The sequence below is a fragment of the Rhododendron vialii genome, chromosome 9a (genome assembly GCF_030253575.1).
Source record: "Rhododendron vialii isolate Sample 1 chromosome 9a, ASM3025357v1".
Lineage (NCBI taxonomy): Eukaryota > Viridiplantae > Streptophyta > Magnoliopsida > Ericales > Ericaceae > Rhododendron > Rhododendron vialii.
The window spans coordinates 37,894,032-37,918,911 of NC_080565.1; the positions used below are offsets into that span (position 1 = coordinate 37,894,032).

General features: G+C 39.7%; 5 protein-coding genes across 5 annotated transcripts; 3 read left to right on the forward strand and 2 right to left on the reverse strand.

The window, feature by feature from the left end:
- The first annotated feature begins 7,130 nt into the window (after nucleotides 1-7,130).
- On the forward strand, nucleotides 7,131-7,999 carry LOC131300014 (putative glycine-rich cell wall structural protein 1). The gene has a single exon (XM_058325641.1). The coding sequence runs from the start codon at nucleotides 7,374-7,376 to the stop codon at nucleotides 7,824-7,826; it is 453 nt and encodes a 150-aa protein (XP_058181624.1). The 5' UTR covers nucleotides 7,131-7,373; the 3' UTR covers nucleotides 7,827-7,999.
- A 673-nt stretch (nucleotides 8,000-8,672) lies between these two features.
- On the reverse strand, nucleotides 8,673-12,016 carry LOC131300013 (peptide methionine sulfoxide reductase-like). Its single transcript, XM_058325640.1, has 2 exons — nucleotides 11,369-12,016; nucleotides 8,673-9,147 (listed from the first exon to the last, which is right to left on the reverse strand). The coding sequence occupies exons 1-2, from the start codon at nucleotides 11,894-11,896 to the stop codon at nucleotides 8,896-8,898; spliced, it is 780 nt and encodes a 259-aa protein (XP_058181623.1). The 5' UTR covers nucleotides 11,897-12,016; the 3' UTR covers nucleotides 8,673-8,895.
- A 544-nt stretch (nucleotides 12,017-12,560) lies between these two features.
- LOC131300015 (stellacyanin-like) lies at nucleotides 12,561-13,640 on the reverse strand. Its single transcript, XM_058325643.1, has 2 exons — nucleotides 13,440-13,640; nucleotides 12,561-13,131 (listed from the first exon to the last, which is right to left on the reverse strand). The coding sequence occupies exons 1-2, from the start codon at nucleotides 13,600-13,602 to the stop codon at nucleotides 12,743-12,745; spliced, it is 552 nt and encodes a 183-aa protein (XP_058181626.1). The 5' UTR covers nucleotides 13,603-13,640; the 3' UTR covers nucleotides 12,561-12,742.
- A 2,098-nt stretch (nucleotides 13,641-15,738) lies between these two features.
- LOC131300016 (uncharacterized) lies at nucleotides 15,739-18,076 on the forward strand. The gene is made up of 2 exons (XM_058325644.1): nucleotides 15,739-16,129; nucleotides 17,557-18,076. The coding sequence occupies exons 1-2, from the start codon at nucleotides 15,859-15,861 to the stop codon at nucleotides 17,697-17,699; spliced, it is 414 nt and encodes a 137-aa protein (XP_058181627.1). The 5' UTR covers nucleotides 15,739-15,858; the 3' UTR covers nucleotides 17,700-18,076.
- A 2,131-nt stretch (nucleotides 18,077-20,207) lies between these two features.
- LOC131300017 (GTP-binding protein YPTM2-like) lies at nucleotides 20,208-24,845 on the forward strand. The gene is made up of 8 exons (XM_058325645.1): nucleotides 20,208-20,550; nucleotides 21,955-22,027; nucleotides 22,660-22,707; nucleotides 22,797-22,844; nucleotides 23,311-23,382; nucleotides 23,477-23,632; nucleotides 23,718-23,821; nucleotides 24,457-24,845. Exons 1-8 carry the CDS (start codon nucleotides 20,537-20,539, stop codon nucleotides 24,551-24,553), a joined length of 612 nt encoding a protein of 203 aa, XP_058181628.1. The 5' UTR covers nucleotides 20,208-20,536; the 3' UTR covers nucleotides 24,554-24,845.
- The last annotated feature ends 35 nt before the right edge of the window (nucleotides 24,846-24,880 follow it).

Genomic DNA, 24,880 nt, shown 5'->3' on the forward strand with positions numbered 1-24,880 from the left:
CACCTTTGAATTCTTGGGTGCTACGCTAAAGACTTGGTTTGTTCTTGTACTTATCCCTCGAACCAACCTATTGCAATTACTTTGTGTCACAACGCGTTCAAAACTGTAATCGAAATATTTTTAGACCTTCTCGATTGTGAGTCAGCCTACTACTACAGAAAAGGTTCGGGATTATGGGTCTGCTATTCTTAATCAAGTTACCCAGAGAACTAGACTTTGTTTAGCAATTAAGTTATCTGCATTTTTATAGAACCGGTAAGCTCTTACTAATTGAAATTGTAATTGCTTGAAAGTTCTTTCAATCTACTGATGTAATTGAATTTAAATAGAGGAACCACACTTTATTTACTAATTAGGTGATTTACAAACTAATACATATATATACATCCACTGATTCCTCCCTTTTGATTCACACACACACATTATAATTTTATACTAGATGCAAAGATACGCAGCATACTTCTCGAACAGCAGCGGCGGTGCCGTTGCTATTCCTACTCCTGGTTTTGGCCGCAGAAAAAGGGGAAAACGGAATGGGAAAGTCCGCCAGGACCGCGGCCGCGTGCGGTGGTCTGCGTAGGGAAAAGAGAGAGAAGAGGAAAGAGGAATTTACCCAAAGAATTTCTTGAACGGCAAGCGGTGGTGCGGAAAGATGTACGGTCGAATTGGAAGGAAAGGGCACTTCGCCAGTTCGCCTCCAATTCCTTTCTACCGTTTTATCTCTCTTTCTTTTTTCCTATTTCTTTGGCAATTAACAGCATATATGGCTATTAGTTATTTTAAGAGGTGAAATATACTGATGATTCATCCTTACCTTAGGGGATATTTGGTCACTTGTAACAGTTGGACTTCCTAGCTTGGATACGTGGTACTAGGGTAAATGGTTTACTAAACTTAATTTTGCTATTTACTAAAATTTATTCTGATTCAATTATTCATGTCCGAGTTCCGAACTCAAAAAATATTACAACGTAGACTAATTAAAATGTGTAGATCATTAAGGTGTAGTTCGCTTTCTAAAGAAAAGTATTGAACCCCTAAAATTATATCATGCTATCCTCATGTTCTAAAAACGTCGACTGAAAATATTTCCTTAACCGTAATCACTTATTTATTTTTAAAAAAAATATTGTAACCTAATTAGAGTCACATAAGTGCATTTTTAGAAACCGGGCTTTACAACTTATTATCCAAAAAACCTCCCTTAAAACCTAAACCTATATAACTACTAGCGAATGCCTGTGCCTGAAGGCACGGCTCGAACATTTAGCACACGCAAATAAATACTGAACAGCAAATTTAACCAAGTAAGATGCATAGAACAAACTCAAATGCATAAAACTCGATCAAATAAAAAAACACCATCCAAAACACTGATTAAAATAAAAAACGATATACATAAATGGATATGCATGCCTCGAGTAGACATCTTAAAAAAAACATGAAACATGTCAAGACAAAATCTTCAAGCATATTGATCATTTTGAGCTTCGAGGCTTCTCGATCCCAATCCTAAAAAAGAATGATATGTCTACAGAAGCCCAGTTAGTACGCCAACTCATTTGTTTAAGGGATGATATATAATAACAGAGAAAAACTAAATTATAATACTGTGGGCACGCGCCCCAAAAATGCTCGATTGGGTCCATTTTAAAAGATTGGGCGCGGCCCCTTTTTGAAAAGCGCGGCGAAACGCTTCGATTCAGAGTCGCCACTCGGGTTTTAGCGGTGAAAACACTCAAGGAACCGAACTCGAAAACGTTTGCTACGTTCGTTTGATTTTTGAAAAGGCGTAGACTGGTCCGTCATTACCTTCGATATCTGAGGTTCGGGAGCCAGGTTACGAGAGGGGAAGGGTTTTATGGCACCCCTCTCGCCCAATCCGAAGATCGGTCTCTACTCAGGCATTTTGATAAAACTTCTGCATTTTTCTCTCATTGATCATTTCTTTAGCCAATTAGGGCGGGGGAACAGTTAATGGGGATTAAAACTGTGACAAGTTGCAGTTATGTGACAACAATGATATGGATGCTTATTGAAATATTATAGATTGAAAACAGACTTCTGTGAGCGTTTTAAACAGACTGGTTAACACTAATCCGGAATGACATGCGCACGAAGAGGTCTGCGTGCACTGGCCAAACCACTGCATGCAGGCTTCACCTGCGCACGCCACGCATAGACTGGCGTACTCCAGTAAGCCTAAACCCACAGCTCTTATTTTCAACCCTCTGGGCTCTGGAAAGGACCAGTGCACACCCAGGACAAACCACGCAGTCAATGTATCAGCAGCTATATAATTACAGACAGATGAAATGGCTTTAAGCCATGAAAATAAACGGAACACCCCATAAACAGTGTGAGAACGCAAAAGGGGACAAGACTAAGCTAAGATGCAAGGGCCAGCCACTGGATCTTGGCATAACTACCGTACGCCCGTCGTATGAGACCGTACGCCAGTTATACCCCTTACCCAGTGCTTGGCTTTGCATCATCTGGGCTCTGAAACATGACCAGAAAGCATCCCAGAGGCTATCTAAAATAGATATGAACAAATATTGAATGCTACAACTAAACAGTTCTATATATAGAGAGCTGTAAACTAGTTTTTAGCATGCAATAAGATGATGAATAGACAGGAAAAAGAGCATAAAACAAAGATCTGGACCCTATTTCACAACTGGAGTACGCCAGTTCCGAAGGGCTCCGAACTGGAGTACGCCAGTTCCAGACAGATCCCAGACAGATCAAATTTAAAAACTGTACGTACTGCCACGGACCGGCGTACGCGGGCTTATGACCGGCGCACGCCGATTCTAGTCAGAAACGATTTTTTTGTTTTTGAAACCTTAACAGCTTTAGGGCCAGAACTGGTATTGATTACCAGCCTTGACCTTGTCAGCGCCCCTCAGAGATCAGAACAGGAAAACAGTTCAAAGGTGTATACCTTTTGCTTTTGAGTTTGATGGTGTGTTTTGAGCTTGAGCTTGAGGTTTGAGGGATGGATGATGAATGTTTGGGCTTGGATGATGTATGAAAGGGGCTGCTTGCTTACTCTTTCAAGTGATGAAAGAAGAGAAAGCAAGAGACCAAGGGAGAGAGATAGAGAAAGAGACTTTGGAACTCTTTTTTTTTTTGTAACCCTTTCAAATGGAAGTATATGGGGTTATATATAGGGGAAGAGGGAGAGAGAGGGGCTAAGGCCAGTCAAAGGGACTGGTGCCTTAGCCCTTAAGGTTTGCTTCTCATTGGATGAGAGGAAAAGGTGATGGGATGGGAGTGTAAGAAATGTCCCCCGGCGGAGAATGCTTTTTCAATGGATTGGAAGGTTCCCAAGTGCTGTAGACCCCTACCCCATGGCTTCTGCATGCTTAAAAACACAAGTTTGACCGGAAGTTTGACTGGCGTACTCCAGTTAATAACTGGCGTACTCCAGTTCTTGCTTGGTCAACGGTCAAAGTTGACCGATGACTGACACGTGGCAGAGGACCGGCGCACGCCAGTTGATTACCGGCGTATGCAAGTTGGGTTTTGTTGAGGCCTTTTGGTTCTGGTTTAGAGAGTTTGAAAGGGATCTGAAAGGGTTTAAAAATGCTCAAAGCTCAAACATACTAACATTTCCTGGGTGTTCTTGATCCGTTTCATCATCGGGGAAATAAAATACCGTAAAATAGCGTTATCTGGACAGACCAGAATGGAGTGTCTACAAATACTCTTGATAAACATAAGTTAATACCAACCAATCTCGTTTTATAAATTGGATCATAATCACAAAAAAACAAAGAACTTCTACATAAATTAAATTCATGCATAACAGTGCTTTGATGAAGGTCTATAACTAAGGTTTGTAAATTGAATCATAATCACAAAAAAACAAAGAACTTCTACATAAATTAAATTCATGCATAACGGTGCTTTGATGAAGGTCTATAACTAAGGTTTGCTAGTGACTAACTGATAATTTAACACACACATCAAAGTTGTCGCATGAGAAAAAAATATCACACAAATAAGGAAAGAAATGATCCTTGGAAGACTGGTTCACTTAGCATTAGCATGAGAAAAAAAAAATCACCTCAACTAAATATGAGGCCCGTAATTCACATTAAGCAAAAAGCTAAGTTTATTGGACCAATCTAAGGAGAGGGACAGGTCCATGCCCAGTCTAAGGAGAGGGACAGGTCCATGCCAAAAACCTCTAACTTCCGGAAAGAAGGTGTCATATAAAAAATAATCCTCTGGCCAGGATTTCAATGAACCCATATAAATGACAGTCGGAAATGGAGCAGATAATGTCAAAGAGATGTATTCTCTTATTACCTTGATGTACACTTTGTCGAGTTCCAATAAAAAAAATTTCCTTATCAAAAGAAAAAAAGAAAGAAAACCCTCCAATCCCAAAAAAATATTAGTCACCTCAACTGAATATGAGGCCCGTAATTCACATTAAACAAAATGCTAAGCTTATTGGACCAGTCTAAGGAGTGATAGGTCCATGTCAAAAACCTCTGACTTTCGGGAAGAAGCTGTCATATAAATAATAACCCTCTGGCCAGTATTTCAATGAACCCATATAAATGATAGTCGGAAACGGAGCAGAAAATGTCAACCAGATGTACCCTATGGTTACCAAGATGTACCCCTTGTTGAGTTCTAATAAAAATTTGTTGCTTATCAAAAAAAAGAAAAAGAAAAGAAAACCCTCCAATCCAAAAAAAAATAATACTCACCTCAATTGAATATGAGGCCTGTAATCCACATTAAGCAAAATGCTAAGCTTATTGGACAAGTCCAAGAAGGGACAGGTCCATGCCAAAAACCTCTAACTTCCAGGAAGAAGCTGTCATATAAAAAATAACACTCTGACTAGGATTTCAATGAACCCATATGAATGACATTATGATACGGAGCAGATAATGTCAACCAGATGTACCCTCTAGTTACCATGAGGTACCATTTGTTGAGTTTTAATAAAAAAATGTTGCTTATAAAAAAAAAAAAAAAAAGAAAACCCCTCCAATCCAAAAAAAAAAAATACTCACCTCAATTGAATATGAGGCCCGTAATTCACATTAAGCAAAATGCTAAGTTTATTGGACCAGTCTAAGGAGGGATAGGTCCATGCCAAAAACCTCTGACTTTCGGGAAGAAGGTGTCATATACTATTATCTCCTAAACTTTCCCCCCCTCTCCTCTATTCGAAAAAGGGAAAAGAAAAAGAAATAGTATTTTATTAGAGAATAGGTAAAATATATAATATTGGTGTAGTGTTGAAAAAGATATGAGTAGGTAAAATGAAAAAAGTGTACTGTTCACCAGCATTTTTGGCTATGTACTGGTGTACATGCTCTTATATGGATATTTTACCTAACGCCTAAATAGGAGCCGAAATCGTGGGATAATCTTCCCTGTTATGGTAGTATGCATCATTAGTCGGACTACGCCCACCGTATGGGCCATCCATCGAGCTCTCTATGGCCACCGTACGGGTGATCCGAGCCGTTAAATAATTTAAATACTCCATCCGTCTCTTTTTAAGTGTCCTTCTTCGTAACTCCAACTTATTAAAAAGACATCATCATTATACCTTTTACATCAAATTTTTCCTCCATTTTTCCTACTTACCCATCATCATTACACTTTTACTCACTAACTTTTTAAAATGTAATATACTTTTAGGGACAAAATAGACAATGCACCAACTTTTACCCACTAACTTTACAAAATGGACACTTATTAAGGGACAGCCCAAAATGGAATACTGGACTCTAAATAATGGACGGAGGGAGTAAAAAAAACCGAGTAGGTCGAGTGAGAAATAAGCTTGATCCGATGTGCTTAGATGTTCTATCCAAGCTTCATTTCACTGAAAAATCGAAAAAAATTGAAAAAGTGGGTTTTTTTATTTTGCAGTTGAGGAAAGCTTGAATCGAGCACATATACTTATTGGATTGAGCTGATTTCTCACATGGCCCACTCGAATTTTTTTTTTAAATTATTAAACGGCTCGAATCACCCATACGGTGGCCGGAACAGGCCCAGCACGGTGTGCGAGAGCTGGCCCATGCGGTGGGCGTAGCTTTATTGTAAGCCTTGTATAATTCCATCCTGAAATTGTGGCCGAAAATGTGGCACATTTAACTGCATGGCCGAAAATTAATGTGGCATTGTAGTAGTAGTAAGAATGGCTTCCAAATAAGTATATCGCTAGGTTTTGTATCCATAAATCTTAGCCGTTTAAAAAATATGCATCAATCTATCCAAAATATACGAATTCAAAAACTTTCCAGTTATATTATATAGATTGGATTTTCGAGCCTTGAAATTTCAAAATCTTGTTGTTTATAATTCGACCATCGTATTTACGAAATTTTGATTCCGTCATTGACTACAGTAATTCAATAAATACACATATATGCAAGGGTAATAGCCAAAACGGGTGCCTGACACCGCACCCTTACATGTAGTTTCTGCCCCCGGGAATGATGTTTTAAAACCGTACACATGTTAAGGTTGTTGAAGATCTTCCACCCATGATTACCGAAATGTCCTTCAAATTCACTTGGCCCACATGGTTAGGTAGGTGCCACATCTATGTGTACAGGTGGCAGTGACGCACACGTGTCAACACCACATAGCTTTCATGAGGTATTGGGTTTGTTCCAATCTCATAAAAATGGATTGTCACAAGTCCCATTCATCCACCATTGAAGCCACTTTTTGCGGACGTCCAACAAGAAAGCAATTATTATTTTATTATTTTGAGCGGTAGAAACTTTTTTTTTTTCCTTTTTATTTTACCCTCTAAAAGTTGATAAATGCCCAGAATGCCCCACTGATATCTCTCCCATTCTCGCATAATGGAGCTTGTGCAGTAGCTCTAACGTGCACCTTGACTAATACTACGAGGGCTAACTAACCCCACAGTTCACAAACTGCTAACGTGCATCTTGACTAATACTACGAGGACTAACTAACCCCACAGTTCACAAACAGGGAGCTCGTGGAGTAGCTCTATATAGACTACGACTCTTACTATATTTGCAATTAGTAACACGTAACCACCAACGTCAAAATGCCTAAAGTTGGGTTAATCAAATGCAGTTTGAACTGTAATTTGGTGTTACCATAGTTGGGAGGCGGTAGTGGGAAGCAAGGGGTGGTGGTGGCATGGTGTCATCTTGTTTGGGCAATTTAGACAATCCACCCGACGAGTGAACCCACGGGGGCTGTTAAAGTCACGGGTCCTCATTATCAACCCACCAAAAACCCCCACCACCCAATAAATTACCACAGCACTCACCATTCAACTATATATAGCATCGAAATAGAGTACTAGAAAAATCCAGAAGACCTTTGGGAAAACAAAAAACATGAAACCCAACATATATATCATTCTCACTATTTTCTGCTTGCTATCCGTTACTTTGATGGCCAACAACCGCGGTGATGGCGGCAGCAACGGCGACAAGAAGGTGGAGTCGCCGGAGTCGCCAAAGAGTGGCAGTGGGTCGGCCCACGGCCCTAATTGGGACTACAGTTGGGGATGGGGCTCAAGCCCGAGATCTGGGTGGGGTTATGGTTCTGGGTCAGGAAGGTCTCCAAACGGGTTTGGTAGGGGTTTCGGGTATGGTTTTGGGTCTGGCTCTGGATCGGGCTCTGGATATGGATATGGGACAGGCAGCGGTGGAGCTCGTGGAGGCGGATATGGTTCTGGGACCGGTTCTGGTGGTGCCGGGGGTGGTAGTGGTGGTGGAAGGGGCAGTCCGAGTGGATATGGCAACCGGTTGCCATCGGTTAATAAGGATGGGAACAGCCATGGCTGAAGAAACTAATATGATGATTTTAACTATGTAGTGACTAGTCCATGTAGTATATAAGGTGTATTGGCAGTATCTATGTTTTTCCTACATATATACATATAAGGTAGGGTACTACTGTACTGGCTTGTATTAGTACGTTACTAATAGGAAATATAAGAGTTTCCTCTTCTATTAAACTGCAACTCTCTCTCTCTCTCTCTCTCTCTCTGTGTGGGCGCGCGCTTGTGCAATCTCCTAACAGCAAAAACTAGTTGATAATTGATATGTAAGGAAACTACTCTGTTTACATTATGAAAACTAGACTCTCCCTATTTCAAATATTCACTTCCACGTCTAATCAGTTGAACTTTAACAGTTTCCGATTTCACTTAGCAAGCTATGGTTTCATTTTGCACAATTTTCTACTCAACAGGCCCTACTGCTGGCAACAGATGGGTAGAAATGGTCATCCTACCAAATGACATATCAACTGCTGAGGGGAGGAATAAGAGACTGAAAGCTGCAGCTCGCAATAGTAACACGAAAATGGGAACGCCTCATTCACTTGCCGAAATAACCAAACCAAATGATCAACAAAGTGTTTCTATTCTTCAATATAGGAAAAGGGGATTGATAACATAATTCAGATACTAGTTGTTCAGCTCAAGCAAACATTGGCAACCCAACAGCTCCACTCCTTGGAGTATTACGCTGGTTATTCAAATTCTCTTATTATCGACAAAAGTCAACTTTATTCGCATCGGTTGAAGCCATTTCCTTGGAGTGACTTCCCAAAATCCAATAAAATGGATTAAGGACATCTTCTATGCAGTTAAACAAAGCAAACACTATGGCTATATGATCCATCAGTTGAGAACTGTACTTTCTAATTCCAAAATCTGAAAAGGGAGTTCTATAATCGAAGCTAATCTCAAATACAGTAATTAAGATTGCGTTTGAACTCGAAGGAACATACTTCAGCAGTTTCTATTAAGCAAGTCTATATACTAAGACCCAGAGCCACAACAGTCAATACCAAGAAAGCAAAAAACAAACATATTAACTTGAGATCACACCTTGGAACAATGTAGACTTAACCATAGCATCGTATCGGATCGTTGCAGCCTTTATCAGCAGATTGCTTAAAACCAAATCTGCCACCCTTTTCAAGGTATTGCTGGTGGTAATCCTCTGCTCGGTAGAACTTTTTCGCGGGTAGAATCTCAGTGACAATGGTTCTGTTCAATAGCTTCTGATGTCGGTCTTTTGATTCCAGTGCAGCCTTTTCTTGCTCAGGTGTGTAGAAGTATATCCCAGATCTATATTGTGTTCCAACATCATTCCCCTGCCAAAAGGGATGAATACTGTTAGGATGTGGACTAAAACTTAGCTTTATGGTAATGTACTTAAAGGCATAAATAAGAAAGCCAATTCCTCTGGAAGCGTTTAAATAGACATATATAGCTCATATAAGGTCGATTGGTCATGGGAGACCTGCGTTCCATCCCAGATAATTAGAATCTCTTTAGGACATTAATAGACAAATGTGAAGATAATACCATGCAACTTAGGGAAATCCTTGTAAGCTGATGGTGCCTAACATACAAGCATGGCTCAGAAAAATGGCCAACAAAAATCCCGGAAGAATCGGGACATTTTGAAGAATATGACAAACTCGTTAATGCGACATCCAACTAATCAAGACAAGCTTATGAATTTGGGATGTATCTGTGTCTAGGGAATACACCGTTCAAACAACTTGGAATCAGAAATCACAACCCGATTACTGGTGAGTACAGTTTGGTTTGCGTAGAACATTTTCATTGTAGTGAGGTTTCTCCACTATGGAAGATTGGGTATAGCAGTTAAATATTCCCTGAGCTATGCCTCAAGATGTATCCCAGCCCAGCATCACTTGGCTTTATCCTGTATGGCTGAATCCATCCCGTGTAAGTTTGGACAGACATTCATCATACACGAACTGTACAGAGAAAGACACTTAAGAGGAATCCAACAAAGTTGGACGATGAAATCACAGTCAAAAGAAGAGTTCAACATCCACCATGTGAAGACTATCTTTGGCCGTTGCACTATACCATCCCTGAAGAGAGAGAAACCAAATTGTATATATCAGAGATATAGAGAAGACAATATGGTGGGGCACGCATAAAGCAGTTTTGGGGAGCAAACCAAGCTTGAGGCCAAAAAGGAACTCTCTCTAGTGTGGTTAAGTTTTGATTCTTAGGATGGGTTTGTCCCCTCGATACTCACTGAATTTGATGGTTGATTAAGTTTCCTCTGTCCGTCTGCAAATTATTGCTGATAATTGAGGTTAGAGAGCTACAGATAAAGGCTTAAAACTACCTGTAGGGTGATTCATGCTTATGTATATGTATATTTTCACACAAACTAGGTAAAAGAATAAGTGATGCTATTGCTTAGTTTGTAAACATATTCACTGGAAGAGCTTCAAAATTGAAGGACGTCGCTGTTAGAAGTAAAAATACATGAACAATTTGAAAGTGGTATCCATATATAAATCCCTAGATCCCCAATATGCAAATTTGAGAGGTTCCCTCCTATGCTTGTATTAGGGAAGAGCAACTCTTCTGGCCTGGTGCATTTGAACCCCAAAAGTGTGGCAATCACTTTGCTACTAAATGTAGAAGAATCACCAAACTAGTGGTCTCGACGGAAGAAAAAGCACTACTCCCAACACCATCTTGGATCTTATCTCCAGCATGAGGCAAACCCAGGATAAGCTAAACTTGGCATAATTTATGAGAAGGTAAACTATCAGACGGCAGAAGGTAATCTATAAACCGGCAACAATCATAACCCAACATTTATGAATGCGACTCTTGCTAAAGACTGAAGGTAACCACATGTGCCAATATTTATACATCAAGCTATGTGAGAGCCACAGCTCATGAGAGAAACGTTCGAAAGCACATCAAAAGTTCGAAAGCCAAGTACAATAAAGTCGCCCAACACCAAATGAAATCAACAAAAGTCCTTGAATTCAAACCCAAATATTGTCCATTACGCCTTACATATTCAAGCATCGAGTTACGTATACAATGACTTCTTACCGCAGATATACAAGAGGAAAAAACCAATTCAATTAGAGCAATCCAACCAAACCCACAAAATTCAGGTATCAAATCCATCAACCAAACACAAGCAATTCCACCAGTGCAAGCACAGTCTTTGAATACCCAGGCGACTATTAAGCATGCTAATGCCATTTGACAGCAATCCAACCAAAACCCATCAAAATTGATCACCTCAAAATTCAGCTATTGAAGCTAAATTTCAAAGAGCAATTTAACAGCAAACCGACTTACCAAAAAAAAACAGCAAACCAATCAAAACCTATCAAAATTCAACAACCAAACCCACAAAACTGAGCTATTGGGGACCTAAAATTTGAAAAACCAGTCGGCAATTAAGCCTGCCAGGGCAATTTGACAGAAATCCAATCAAAACCCATCAGAATTTAACACACCAAAACCCGCAAAATCCAAGAATTTATAAAACAAAACAAGAAAAATTCAAATACCCACCTGACGATTAAGCGTGGTGGGGTCATGCCTCTGCCAAAACGCATCAAGCAAGGCCTCGTAACTGCCCTCCTTGGGATCATACTGAACCCTAACAACCTCTGAATGGTTCGTCGTGCCCGAACAGATATCCTCGTACGTCGGATTGTGAAGGAGCCCTTGAGTATACCCTACTTCGGTTTTAGTCACTCCTGAAACCCTTTGAAATGCCAATTCTACCCCCCAGAAACACCCGGCTCCGAATTGGGCGAACTGCTGACCCGGCGCCGGGATATCCTCGTCGGGGCCCTGGGGAAGGGAGGAGGAGGAGGAGGAGGCGTCCACGGAGGGTTCGGTGGGGGAGCGTGTAGAGAACTCGAGCTTGGCTAACAGGTTCATTTTTTTGGTGGGTGTGTGCAGAGGAGTGAAAAGGGGATTGGTGGAGAGTTTGGGGAGAGAGAGAGATGAGGAGTGAGAGGCGGCGATGAGGAGGAGAGGGAGAGAGGAGTGAAAGGAGGACGAGGTGGGGGTGGTGGTGCGGAGGAGGAGCATTTTTGTGACTTTGTGGGGGGTGAGGTGACGTGGTGAGGTTAGTTATCTGGGAAGAACCAACACGGCTGTTGGGATGTGAAGATTATTTCCCTTGAAAAATTATTTTTGGAAGGGATTTCTCGGAAAATTAAACAATAATCCCTTGGAAATGGGAGGGAGATTTCATTGTTAGTTTTAGAGCTTCGGAATTAGTCGAGTGCATGTAAGTTGACTCAGCGAACCAGTTAATAGAAAAAAAGAAGAAGAGAGAGGCATGAATCTAGTGTTGGGATTCGGGGTGTTGTAGGTCGCTTCCCGCACTATACCGTGTATTGTTTCGCGTTCAGAGGTCCATTTTGGCACAGGCGGCTTGGATTAATCTGACTCCATACAAATATGAACCCTCCATTGCTCGAATAAAAATCCGAACCGTCCATACAGCGGTTTCAATAAAATATCGGTAACTATTCAATATTTCCGAAGTAATGTGACTTGTGTGGCTTTGTTCGCATGGTGTTCCAAACAAATTACATAGCAACAAATATAGCAAATGAGAGACATGATGACTCACTTTTGTTAGGTGAATGAGAGACAAGTAATGACCGGTATTTCGCGTGTTACGATTTTTCATTTCCCGGGATCATCATTGCATCTAATGCATATATAGTAAAACACAATCGCAAGATTTTGGTGCAAACATGAAGAATGAATCAACAACAATCATGGCACAGTGCTAGTTACAAGTGAAAAACCAAACATTTCTACACTGCAAGATGCACGAATAAGCTCAACAACCACAAGCCGATTTCACAGAACAGAACAATACAGAACAGCGTTTTGATCTCACATTTCACACATAACTTCACACTACCCAAAACACAGTATACTACTAGCCACCAAACCCATCAAAGCCGGCACAAGAGAATTGACCCCACCGCGAACGAAGACAGGAACGGAGCTAGATGTCACGGTGTTGGTCTTGGAAGAAGGTGTGCTGGTGGAAACTGAGGTCCCAGCCGATTCGGGTGCAGGAGCGGGCGCTGCCGCCGGATTGTTTTGGACGACGACGTGAAGCTTCATCCCACCAAGGCAATACAGGTTGTTGCCACTGATGAAGTACCAGTCCCCCGGCGAGGTCAGGGGAAACGATGAGTTCCCATTGCTGCTGGATTGTAGTATTCCGTTGGTCGTGTTGCACGTCTGGTAACTTTGTTTCGTTACCTCGCTCACGCTGTTGGACGACGCGTATTGGAACACTGCAGCATAACAGAATGATGAAATCAGTATTGCGTTCGATGTTCTGTCTGCTACAATGAAATCAAAATGCAATTTTTTTGCCTTCTCACGTTAACGTTTACGACTACACTACCCGCTCTCTCTTGCAAGAGAAAGAAATTCAATAGATCAAAAACATTCAAAAGCATTTTAAATGAGGCTATCATGCATGCAACAACACTGTTAAAGCATGAAAACTCGTCGGGGTTGTTTGGTAAGTCGCGCTGGCGTACAAGTTTTGTGGCAAAGGATATGTTTTCCATATGAGAAATGTAAACGAAATACTCACCCAAAACATCGCCAACGACGAATGTCTTGCCCTTCGGCCACGTATCCAGATCGGAACTAACATCCCAACCAGCGCTGTCGCCCACGTTGTACAAAGTTGCTCTGCATGTTAGAGCAAGGCCAAGGATCACCAGAAGAATACAGACTTGAAACTGCTTTGCCATCACTCAGAGAAATGGCGTGAAAGAAAAGAACTGAGATTTGTTGGCCTTTGTTCATGTTTGTTATTTATACCAGCCGTAGGCTCATTATTAGATAACCTAACTCTGGAATATATATACCAAATTGTGGGGCAACAAATATGAATACTTCTCTCTTTCCTCTTTTATATGTCTCTAAATAGTTTGAGTGAAGTTTTGGTTAAGGTGCATTTCGTAATTCAACAAGTTAGATTATACGAAAGGGCAACTACATTTTTTTTTGATAACTCAGGTCCCCGAGCCAATTTACGTGCACATTGACTAATCGTGGGGACAAATTCCACTACCCAGCAAACATATCCCAAACTTCTCCACTCCACTGCCACTGGCCTTGCGGGAGTTTCAATATATATTAAAGCTACAACAAAGCTCTGTGTAGATTGGTTCCTAATGAGTTGATAACACCTAGAATGTTTTGACCTGAGACCGTGGGAGGGAACAAATCTTTGTATCCCGGGTCTTCACCACTAAGCCAAGCTCTTGGGGTTCCGACTATAGAATTATTCAAGGGAGTAGTGATCTGGAACTTCACACATTAGTTAGTTGGTAAAGGTGGTTGAAGAAGGTGAGCTTCGTTGGCAGGCAGCTAAACGCCTCTTGTGAGCGTTTTTTTGCTTAGGTTCGTACCCAAATTTTTGACCCCAGAATTGGTAATTGACCAAGTTATTTCTTTCATGATGGGGCCTGCAAATAACCATAATAGTTGGAGGATGCAAATGACCATAATAAGGTTCAAGTCTGGTGTCTGTTAAAGACTTATCAAACCGTACCGAACGCTCCGCTTTCAACGACATATTTTAATTTTTAGTATTTTGGCGAAGTTTAGAAGTTAAATATATATATATATATATATATATATATATATATATATATATTCCTCCTGAAATCTAGTACGTAATTGTTAAATTGCCTAGCTGCTCGATTTTTTACCTTATGAAATATGCAAAATAAATTAAGGGACTGCGTAGCTACACAATTTTCAATAATAGATTAGGGTGTAGAATTTGTTACTGTTTTTTAGTGTCTTTATGGTTTTTGAGGATCTTTTTATAATTTTCTTAATTTCAGGAGTAGAAATTAAATTTTGTTGCCTCAATGAGCTGAATAGGATCATAATCAAGAAAGGATGTTTTCTAATTACGGGAACAAGTTTGAGCCTCCGCTTCTACATGTAAAACTAGGCAAATGGCACATACGTACAATATCACCAAACATTAAATATTTAAGCCATTGGAGATTTGTTTGGTTGTTAACTTCAGCGTTCAGGGTTTAGAAACTAGTCTGGACACTCGGTTGCGCATAAAATGCAAAAGGTTCGTGTATAAAATTAAAAACCCAAGTATCTTTACATTATTCACAAGGACCCATCTTTTGAGAAATCTATTCACAAGTGGATAAAAACTGATGTACCAAGATGTCTGATGTAGGCTCCGTTTGTTTTGACATAAAATATTTTTCTGTAAATTATTTTACCTATTTTAAAAATTTTTGATTGGGGAAAATACAGTAAATTGTTTTACCGGGTAAAATATTATTGGTTATTTTACCTATTTTAAAATTTTTTGATTGGGGAAAATAAATTGTTTTATCAGGTAAAATATTATTGGTCATATAGATGAAAATGCTTTCCTCCCAGAAAAAACATAAGTTGTTTTTGATTTCCAATTCATTCCACATGCTCGATCAGCCTTTTCATTCACAGCCTCATCTCTCCTGCCAAGGCCCCAACCTTTTCATTCCCAATATGTTACAATGTCCAAGCACTCTAACTTCAAAATCAACCGTAATCACATACGTATTGATGATTTTGAGTGATGCTACATTCTCAGAAATTTTCTCTTTGACAAAATTCACCAGAAAACATTTTACGTAGAAACAAACGAAGGCGTATGGTAGAAATGTGGTTGTAAATTCTAATTAGGCCGAGAAACGAGTGATTATTATGTACTCTTAGAGCACCGTCACTTAATATTCCAGAAGCCTCTTCCCCACACATTGAACATCAAAAAAACAACACATTTTCCAGACACGAAACAGATCCCGCCAGAATCCAAGCCGAAACTTCTCACTGCTTTGAATTGGACAACCATTGTCAGTCTCCAATTTCTATTTTTCATTTGATAAAACTAGATCCTGGTTTTTCGTCTGATCCCTCGCTGACGCTCACTCCCTCTATTTTGATCTCTTATTTTCCGCGGAAGTGAAGAGCGAGAAACAGAGATGCATCGATCGGCGAGCACACCCCGAGTCTCGGACGACTACTCAAAATACCATTCGTCGCCGCCGTCCTCCTCCTCCTCGTCGTCGTCGAAGGCGTCGGCGGCTCTGAGAGCGCTGTCGTTGGAGGCCGATGAGCTGCCCGTGTTGGAACCAATGTCGGAGGTTTATAAGAAAGAGAAGTCCCGCATTAAGTTCGGAGAGACTGTTGTTCACATCATACCTTTCGTCCTGCTTTTTTGTGCCCTCGTTCTCTGGTTCTTTTCCAATCCCGGTAATCCCACTCTCTCCCTCTCTCCAATGTGTGTGTGTGTTTTTTTTCGGGACCAGGTTTGTATAGTTTAAAGTTTAAACCGAAGAGCGATGCTACTGACATAGACAGAAATGCACAAATCTGGATAATGTGTCTGGAATCGTAAGATGTACGTGGGGCATGCACAATGGGTTCCGACTGCATGTGTTATTAGGATTTGTACACTTTGTGTTGGTAGTACTATTTTTTTAAACAGTCTGATTATTGGTACCGACCAAGTGGGCACAGACGGTGTACAAACGTCATGTGGGCCCAATCCGGGGTCCGACACAAATGTTCCGATCCATTAGTGAATTTAAAATACTTTTTCGAGTAGTCTTGAAAAAATCAAGTCAATTGAATATGTGTAAGTGTTTGATCAAATCTTTTAACTTTTCGTTCAGAAGTTAGCCACCCTCTAAGTCAGTACGCTTAGCATTTCTGTTTTTTAAAATGTAGGACAATCAACTCGACCTAGTTTTGGGAAGGACTTTGTGGAAAACAAGAATTGAAAAATTAAAAAGAATGCCTAATTTTTCCCTTTATGTTATTTGATGGATCCAAATTCTTTGTATATATATTTTACAAGATATGGGACATGTTGGAAGGTTACCTTTTAAGGTGCTCTATAATTCTGCGTGACAATGGTTGTGATTTGTGAGTCAATTATCGGTATTATATTTCTGCATCGTATTGTCTTTGTAATGTTCTGTGAAAGTGGTTGTCTAATGAATATTCCACCACGGCGAATTAGGAACACAAACCCAAAACATGTGTATCTGGGCTACGAATCTGTCAGAATAGAGGAGGAGTGCTATTCGGATACATTCCATTCAAACGCTGAAAATATGGTATTGGCTATATAATCCAATGTAAAATCCGATCAATCTAATATGCATAAGATTGGGCACTGTATTTCAAACCCGTATCTCATTTATTCATTTGTATTCTGCTGCCATATTAGCAAGTTAGACTGTTGTTTTTTCCAAGATCTTTTGCTTATTGGCCTCTATCCTTTTGTCTTCAAGGAACTTTCTTTAGATTTCAAAAGCAAATTTCTTGGTCATGGAAGGCATCCGAATGGCTTTGTTTGGCCCCGGTGAGACACAAAGAGATAAAAGAGACTCTCGCTAGAATTTGGTACCCGCCAAAGTTTTTACCAAATTTGGTTTACGCGTTGGCTAGCATTTAGCCATGCATTTGAGAGCATGAAATACACTTATGCGGACCATTATTTCGCTTCAAAAAAACATTTTTAATAGTCGCATTCAAGCTGCTCTAATATGCTGTCGAGTTTCTCTTGCTCATGTAAATTTGAGCACGAAAATGCCGCATAAAACCAGTTTGAGCACTCCATGTTGTGCCTTCAAGCTTGATACGAATTTTTCCTTTTCAAAATGCCGATATAGATGTACCAATCAGAGGGGATTCAGTTGCTGCAAGACTTGAAGGGTTGACACTTGAAGGCGAACTTGACACCGACAGTTCTCAAACAGGCGTTTTGGCAGGCATAGACTTGGGGGATTTGGATCCAGCTAGACATGCAATGTGATCATAAACGTTACAAAGCCTCCTCAAACTCTAAGAAATCCTCTTGAGTTTCCCCATAGCTTCATTGATTCATTGTTGACAAGATTTTACAATTTGTACGTGCGCACCAAGCAGACACGTCTATCTCACATTTTGGAGAGTCTCGAAGTCCGCCCCAAAACACTGCGTGACTTCTGCTTTGTGAGAAGGGTATGTCTAGATCAGCGCCTGATGGATGTCTTTGTTTTTTGGCTACCATTCTTGGCAAAGATGTTTTAGTTTTCCAGTTAGTCTCCTAAATTTTGTATTGATTGGTTTTCTGTTTGTGTTTTTTAACTTTGATTTTGATGACATCAGTGAATCCGGCCAATGTTCAGCCATGAAAATGTCACCAGAATCATCAAGCACTTTTAGCAAAAGAAGGCGTGTTCATGTCATAATTTTAGTTGGCTCCAAATTTCTGCACTGTTTTTTTTTCTTTGATCGGCAAAAGTAACAATTTATTAGGGATAGGGGAAAGGTTTCCAACCAGAAGTTGGAAAATACAACCTGAGGGACGAAGTCCCAAACAACACCTGAAGGCCTAAAATGCCCCAGATAAAAACAAATACAACTCATAACACTCGCTACTGCCGTTGCCGGTCATTTTGTGAATAAGAAAAAAAAACTGATCGAAAGAAGACGGGAGGGAGAGGAAATGGGAGAAGCGGGAGGAGAGAGAGAGGGTGGAGGAGAGCTAGATAGAGGAGGGAAAAGGAGGAGGAGGCCCGGGGGAGGAGGTGAGAGGAGAGCCTCCCCCAGGCGGCAGCAACTCTAAAGCTCTTCTCCTGTCTTTTTGATTTCTAAAGCTCTTCTCCCAAATCATGGACCGGATGTTTCAAGTTAACAATGGCCCACAGTTTTCGTGCTCATTATCAAAGGTTGCTTTGGCTGCTCTCCTTTACCATATTTGGGGTGAAAGGAATGGCAGAATTTTCAAAAGCTTTGGGAGCTCTGTCCAACAGTTGGAGATCACAGTCCGAACTGATATCCGTGCATGTGTTAGTTCTTGGCGAGGAGTCAAGAAGTCAGCCCCTAACATGACTCTTTGTTCTCGGTGGAATGTGCCAGCTAAAGTTTTTGATAGCATGTAATTTTTTGTTGTTGGTTCCTTTTCTTTGTTTTATAATGTTCTGTTTTCAAGCTTTGATTGATGTCCATTTGTATGGTTTTGTTTGACAAAGGGTATGCCCTGTCTTGTGTAATATGGTTTGTTTTTATAAAATTTTACCTTACCCAAAAAGAGAGATAGAGAGAGAATTCCAGTTTTAGTAATTTCTGCATTGTTTTTGTGTAATGAAAGGAATTAAAGCTCTTGAAATGGATTCAATAAAGGGTTTTCTTCCATCAAGAAGAGGTTTCGAAGTTTAGATAGACCAAAAAAGATTCGGATTTTGGACAGAGACTTCCTGGCACAAATGTGTTTGCAGTCGTTCGATGCGTGTAGATTCCACGTATATTATGTGAAACCTACGTGCAGTGAACAGTTCAAAGCAAATCTATGTTTGAATATATCTTTGTCGGTAGCATTACACTCGGATAGATATAGTGACTGGGCTGGTAATTAGAAATCTACAATCCCCCAGCTAGTTTGATTTGCTACTCATATGTGAATGATACCTTGGGATTCATTTTCGTTGTTTCTTGACGTTAGCCTAAATTACTGTCTTTAAGACGGTAAGTATTAATGATGTTTAATGGTCTTTGGCTTAATTATTCATTAAAAGTTTTGGAATGAGTCGTTTGTCTCAACACGAACAAGTATGGACACAAATTTAAAAAGTGCGAATAAGACAAACAAAATATAACTATGAAAATTGTCTTCTTCTTTTATCTTTTTTTTTTTCTTAGTTTTCATGAAACTTAGTGGACTCTTTTTTGGTCATAATATTGCAATTTTTAAATTTCAACAATGATTATTTCTGAAAATTTGACACCGATTTGACAAAAATTCAAAAAACCACCCAAAATTACAATGACAATAATACACAAAAAAAAGGTTCGTCTAAATACATCTTAAAATAATAGAAACTCTGTGCACGCGTATACCAATCTGGGTACATATACGCTTGGGCCACATGAATGAACGATTCTGATTTCATGTAGGAGTACATCAATTCGGGCACATATATGCTCGAACCACATGAATGAACTATTCTTATTTCATATGCGTTCACATCTGTGCTTATTGAAGTACTAACTAGTATCGAGGAGAAATTTTTGGGCACCGGGTGGATACTACGTGGTCGTGCCCACTTGTTATCCAAGTGGTCCATTCGGACCGTTTAAAAGTGTATTGAACAGCTCAGATTGAAAAATTCTCTCCTCTCACCCCACCACTCTCTCTCCAAATCCGAAACGTCCAAAATCGAAATGGACGACTCGGATGCGTCTAGTGGAAACCACGTGGTACCCACCCTGCAACCAAAAAATACATGCAATAATATTCTTTCAAAAAGTCTAGTAACACATTTTTTGAATTCGGAGTCGTATTTTAAAGCCGGCGGTGCTCATCATCTTTTGATAATGGGCACGTGATCCCATGCATGGAGTCAACCTCACGATATTTCCACCCCACCCCCCTTTTGACAGGTAAACCGTACGCGTCGCCCGCCAGGCCGCCAGTTGTATATCTTCGCGCCCCAGAATAAAATATCTTCATCTGGTGAATCTGGTCTCATTCTCATGCGATCGCTGCCGTAACAGGAAACAAACCCCTCTTCTCGTCCACTAATTCCCGTCGCCGATCCAATCCCTGGCCGATCGCCGTCGGCGTAAGGAGAGACAATTCGTGCTCCGACGCCGGTGAAAAACTTTGTCATGAATTCCGAATAGTAAGCGCCTTTTTATCACTCATTGTCTTATTGCGAGAATCTAGGGCTTGTGTTGTCGATTCGAATCTGTCTTATTTCAGGTTTCAAGATTTGATAAGATCTGTGTTGGATTTTATTCAAATTGATGGTAGTTAACGGGACTTATGCTTTTCGTTGAGTTTTGATTGATGATCTTGTTGGATTGTCTGGATTTTTGTGATGGTTTGTCAGATGATTGATTTCCTCTGTTTAGTTTACCTCGTAAAGACTAATCTGAATTTAGCTGAAACTGCATATGGGAAATGATGAGTTAGTGTAAGAAAAGTAGTAGTTTAATTTGATGGAAAAGATGCGTATTTAAAAACCAAACTAATAAGAACTAAAATACTATCTGCTCACGAAGAATATCTAAAAGAATACTCAGAAATGCATTGGTTTTGGAAATTGTGGGCCCATGATGGGGATCAAAGAATCTACTACTCCGTATTACTCACCTATATTATAGTATATATCCATTTTGTCTCCACCTCCGGCTGAAAGTTTTGGATCTGGAATCCAGTAAAAAAAAATTTTTTGATAAGTTGGAATCCAGTAAAATGAGACGATGAATAGCCCTGGTGTCATTTTTTTCTTCTTTTCTTTTTTGCTCTTGTGCTTGTACCATTGATGAAGTGCTTTCTGGAGATGGTTTGTGTGGATTTTCTGACATTTTGAGAACAGGAACAATGTTCTCTGTCTTCCTTGAAAATCTTCCTTGGAGTAGTGTGGTGTTGTAAAGCTGTAATACTCGGTGTTTTTCTGAATGTGGGATTTTGAAAATGAATACCCTCATTCTACTTGGCTTAAGTCCAGCAATTTTTCAATGATCTGGAAATTGATAATGCTGTGTTACTATGATGAGCCTTGAATTGTTGAGGGTGTGGGGGAAACCTGGTGAGGGGAGAAATTGCTAATGAGCAGTTTCAATTCCTATTCATGTGTTACTGCACAACCAAAGGAAATTAGAACTCAACAATTCATTAGTTAGGGACTTAGGGTACTGTTGCCCAAGTAAATGATGGTAAACGGAGTGTTATATTGAGGTGTGTATACGTTTTACGCTGTGGCATCTAGTGTATTGTGCGCAATATTCACTTGAAAGGTTTCTTGGTTTGCGTTTGTAATTTTGGCTTGATCTATATTGACTAGGTGTTTACCTGCAAGTCATCGTTTTAACCTAGAGTGTCTTTGGAAAAAACCTTGACATTGAAGGTTCAAGCAAACATTTTTTGTGATTTCATAATCCAAAAAACCTTAGTCTCATAAATATTGATAGTTCAGTCAAACATTGAAGGTTCATTTCCTCAGTAAAATTATTAAATTCTGGCAGCTGGGTTTGAAGTCATAGGTTGTACAAAAAACTTATTTGCTCCTTGTCTTTTGCAGTGATTATTTGTTCAAGCTTTTGCTAATTGGAGATTCTGGAGTTGGAAAGTCATGTCTTCTTCTGAGATTTGCTGTAAGGGCACTGGGATGCTAATTGCTTTCTTTCATATTTCTCCATTTTAAAAGTAGAATATAGAACGCTTATTCATGTTAGTTAAATAAGATCTCGAATTCAATTGTATCAGGGGCTTGTTGCACCTTATAGTAGGAACCCATAAGGTGGACAATCTCTGTATTTTGTTTTGGTAAATGACAATCTCTGTATTTTGGTTGGCTTATAGCATCTCTCTCTCTCTCTCTCTCTCTCTCTCTCTCTCTCTGGGAGATATGACCATGGTCGCCTGGTTATCTGAGAGAGATAGAATCATTCTAGTTTCTGAGCCCCTTGATCTCTTTTACCATCTTTCAGTTTTGGAAGTTCAGGGTTTTGGTTTGGAGGCAAAATTTATCTTGGGTTGCAATAGTAACTGGATAGTTTGAGCAGTAGATGCCAAAATATAACAGTTCTTTCCACTTTGACAAGTAACAGAGTTCCTTAGTTAAAGCTTGCTATGACAAATATTACTGTTTGATATGATGTTCTGTCTCAATTTCTGTTTGATTATTTGCTAGTCTGCTAGATACTGAAAGTTGAATGCATTGTTATTGGTTCCTTGGAGTTGAACTCCTTCGTAGATTGACAAAGTTTTCATTACTTTGTTACAGGATGATTCATATCTGGACAGTTATATTAGCACAATTGGTGTCGACTTTGTAAGCAATTTTGATAGATATGGTTTTTGGTACGTCTATTTGGCATATTGAATAACTCTAATTGTATGTGCCTTTTCTGGTCTGTGTAGAAAATACGCACCGTGGAACAAGATGGAAAGACCATTAAACTTCAAATTGTAAGATTTCCTGTTCCCAATGCCCTATGAGATAGCGTTTGTGCATGACTTTTGGGATTAAATGATACATTGAGCAAATACTTTCTGGTAAAGGACTAGAAATTTCCATGTTTAAGATCTTTCTAGCCTGACTGACTGTTCTTCATATTTATCACGTAATTGGAAACCAATTACTTAATGGAATTAAGTGTATGAAAATTCCTTTTGGTTCCACTACGCTCATATTCTCAGTTCGTGATTTCCTGTCTGATCAGCAATGTTTTATCCGTATGAGACTTTGATTGATGGTCCTACCAGTTGTGGATATTCAAATAGTGGATTTCAGATTAAAATACTTTATGCGGATGGGGTATCTATCATCAGTGGCTTGTCCTTATCATTTACCTTGCACATCATTTTCTCCCCTTGAAAATTGTTGCATAATCTCCCGCCTCTCTCCCCATTTTTCCATTCTGTGGGAGTGCAGTGGGACACTGCTGGACAAGAACGCTTCAGGACAATCACTAGCAGTTACTATCGTGGGGCGCATGGTATTATAGTAAGTCTCTTATTTTCATTTTCTCCTTTTGGCTCTTTTCTTGTTCCCTTGGTCCATTTGGTAATTTTGTCTGTATTATTGGAATTTCTGGCAGATAGTGTATGATGTAACGGACCAGGAGAGTTTCAACAATGTTAAACAATGGTTGAATGAAATTGATCGTTATGCCAATGGGAGTGTAAACAAACTCCTTGTTGGAAATAAGTGTGACCTCTCTGCTAATAGAGTTGTATCCTACGAAACGGCCAAGGTACAAAACCTGATATTCTTGCAACTGCTTTATTCTGTTGACAAAATTAGTGAAATCGAGCTTTGTGCTTTTCTGGTTTTAAAAGGCATTTGCGGATGAAATTGGCATTCCATTCATGGAAACAAGTGCAAAAAATGCAACTAATGTTGAGCAGGCTTTCATGGCCATGTCCGCTGACATCAAGGACAGGTACTTTCCTTATACGGTGGCTGTTTAAATTCTGCAGGAAAATCAGTTGGTTGTCCAAGTACTTTGGATGTTGGCTGCAGATTTTGTTTGGAAATCTGGTCTATTTTTTGTTGGAAGTTTTTCAAATCAGTTTCACAGAATGCTCAAAAAGAAGGGAAAAAAAAGTTTTGCAGAATAGTTTTCTGAAACTGCTTGGGTTCTTTTCGGAGAAAATATTCGAAAGAGATTCTAAAGCAGTCAACCAAGCAATGCTTTTGAGAAGTGCTATGCAAATCTGATTTCGATAGCGGCAAACAATGCTTTTGAGAAGTGCTATGCAAATCTGATTTTGAAAGCGGCAACCGAAAAACTCTGCACAACACTTCTTGAAAACTGATTTTAAGAACACTTCCCACAAACTGATTTTAGAAGAAACCTTTCCTCATTTTTCTCTGTCGTGGGAACAGAGATAATCGCTCAAGAAGATATTGAAGGCCATGACCTCCAGTCTTCTAGAGACGTTTTCATCCTTCTTCTTGAGTGATTTATGGACAAGACAGTATAACGAAAAAGATTCTTCTTGCTTAATCCCCTTGGATTTCTTACTTCTTGTTTACGGTCGTTATATCATTTTTTCTTAATTGTTCCATGAATAGGATGGCCAGTCAACCGTCTATGAACGCGAAGCCAACCACAGTGCAAATACGAGGGCAACCTGTTGGCCAGAAGTCTTCGGGCTGCTGCTCCTCTTAGTTGGCTAATTCCTCTGTTTTTCCAAAGGCTTTGTAACCTGTATCACTACCATTTTCAAAATAAAATCCTCACTTCATTTGATTGGTATCCTAAATTCGAATCTGTTTCTCAAACTTTGACTCTTCTGTATTTCAAAATTTCAGTTTTAGCGTATCACAGGAAGGCGTTGTCATGTGGTTTTCTAATACTCCGTAGTATATTTTACATTTATGTGAGTCTCGGTAACAAAACATAAATGTATTAAGTAGAAGATAGGAGGTTGTTTATTAATGATTACATTACTTGAGTTTTCTGAGTGGCACCCTCAGTTGCGTCATGCGCCACTTT